Below are 2,500 nucleotides of genomic sequence, written 5' to 3' on the forward strand. Positions count from 1 at the left end.
GTCTCTATTCTTCTGCTGGGTTTCTTTATATTGTATTTTTAAAAAAGAAACACACATCCTGTGCTTTTCATATTCATGTAGCATATTAAATATTCAACATACTATATTTGAAAATGAAAATCTCATCAGCATGATGCTGGATGTCCATGTCCGTGTTCTGGACGTCCTTCAAGCTCTGATTCTCAATATTACCTCTCTCTCTCTCTCGTTCTCTCTCTCTCTCTCGCTCTCTCTCTCTAAACACCTGACCTTTGTAATGCATAAAAGCTCCGGGCCGATCTGTAATAAACACGCCGTCCGCCAGTTTTCCCCCGATTCACCCTGGCCTTGAGCTAATCTATAATATATAATGCGACAGAGGGTCTCGAGGTGAGTCATTACCATCGTACTTGTGCTGTGACCTTTCCTCTAATCACTCTCTCTGTAAATGTTCGGAGCAAAGCCACACTCTGGGTGTAAAGCAGGAGGTAATTGAGGGTGTGATGAATGTAAGGATGTGAGTGACAGGTGCAGAGTGAAGAGAGGACGCGGGAAAGAGCGAGTACCTGCAGGTGATTGTACTGTTTATAAGAGTAAATCTCATCTCCTGTATGAACGTTGAACACGGAGTGGAGACATGTGAACGGGCTCGGGTCCTGCTTAAACTTCTCCACCTGAGAGAGAGAGAGAGAGAGAGAGAGAGAGAGTGAGAGTGAGTTAGTCCATCAAATATGAACCTCACAGCTTTATCTGTTTTATCAGTAAGTGAATGTAAGCCAAGAGCAGGGGTCCTCACACATCGCAGTCCCAAAGTCATCACAAATTCATCATCATCTCAAACTCATCTATGTTCCACCATCCTGAACATGTCGTCTTCCCAAACACATTATCATCCTGATTATCATTTGTCCCAAATGTGTTAATCTACATGCATCATGAACCCCAAGACACAGTCATATCCAACACGTCATCTACAAAACCATAAACATTATAGTTCTAAACATGATGTGTCCAAAACATTGCTGTCATCCCAAACGCATTGTCATCATCGTCCCAAACGCATCGTCATCGACCCAAACGCATCGTCATCGTCTTCCCAAACGCATCGTCATCATATCAAACGCATCGTCATCATCGTCCCAAATGCATCGTCATCGTCCCAAACGCATCATCATCGTCCCAAACGCATCGTCATCATATCAAACGCATTGTCATCATCGTCCCAAATGCATCGTCATCGTCCCAAACGCATCATCATCGTCCCAAACGCATCGTCATCATATCAAACGCATCGTCATCATCGTCCCAAATGCATCGTCATCGTCCCAAACGCATCATCATCGTCCCAAACGCATCGTCATCATATCAAACGCATTGTCATCATCGTCCCAAACGCATCGTCATCGACCCAAACGCATCGTCATCGTCCCAAACGCATCGTCATCATATCAAACGCATCGTCATCGTCCCAAACGCATCATCTTCCCAAACACATCGTCATCGTCCCAAACGCATCGTCATCGTCCCAAACGCATCGTCATCATCGTTCCAAACGCATCGTCATCATCGTTCCAAACGCATTGTCATCATCGTCCCAAACGCATCGTCATCGTATCAAACGCATCGTCATCATATCAAACGCATCGTCCCAAACGCATCGTCATATTCCCAAACACATCGTCATCGTCCCAAACGCATCGTCAATTTCCTTAATGCATTGGCATTGTCCCATACACATCATCTTCCCAAACGCATCGCCATCGTCCCAAACGCATCGTCATCCAGACCGCATCTTCAACTGAAGAGCAACATCATCCTGCTGCTGTCCTAAACACATCATCACTCTACATGCATCATCGACCCTCACACATAGTTGTCCCAAACAAGCTATCGTCCCAAATGATTCACTGTCCCGAACACATGGTCATCTCATACGCATCATCGCCCCAAACGCATCGTCATCTTAAACACAATACCATCCCAAATGCATCATCACCATCCCTCACACATCGTCTCACAAATGCATCGTCGACCAAAACACACCAGTGTCAATTATAGTTCTCAAACCACACCACCATCATCATCCCTCACACACAGTCATCCCGACCATGCTGCCGTCCCAAACGTCCCAAACTCATCACCATCTTAAACATTAAACAACTCCATCCCAAACGCATCACTGTCCTAACAAACGCACTGTCCTTATCATAAACGACTCTTCATCAAAATCCCTAAACATCATCGTTCTTCACACATCTCTGTTACTGTCAGTTAATAAACACACTGTATGGGACTATCCTCATGAGTGATGATTCAGGCACAGGGTCAAGCGTGACATGCCATCCTGGAGCAGATCATCATCCAGGAGACATAAACAAAACAAATACACAGTCTGTTTAACACTCGTACTCCCAAGCTAGTAACATCCATCCTTTCATTCCACTCAGTAGCCAAAAAAACAAAAACAACCTTAATTGCTGACATTATCATTTAAAAAAGGAAATTAAATGGATTGAGTGAG

General features: G+C 44.4%; 1 protein-coding gene across 3 annotated transcripts in view; it reads right to left on the reverse strand.

The window, feature by feature from the left end:
- Positions 1-2,500, reverse strand: part of phkb (phosphorylase kinase, beta) — a 92,126-nt gene that overhangs the window by 68,508 nt on the left and 21,118 nt on the right. For all 3 annotated transcript variants that reach the window (XM_053229420.1, XM_053229418.1, XM_053229419.1), the window contains one exon: positions 546-653. In XM_053229420.1, coding sequence (XP_053085395.1) covers positions 546-653 — 108 coding nt within the window. The remainder of the gene's footprint in view (positions 1-545; positions 654-2,500) is intronic.

Source organism: Pangasianodon hypophthalmus, chromosome 25 (assembly GCF_027358585.1).
Source record: "Pangasianodon hypophthalmus isolate fPanHyp1 chromosome 25, fPanHyp1.pri, whole genome shotgun sequence".
NCBI lineage: Eukaryota > Metazoa > Chordata > Actinopteri > Siluriformes > Pangasiidae > Pangasianodon > Pangasianodon hypophthalmus.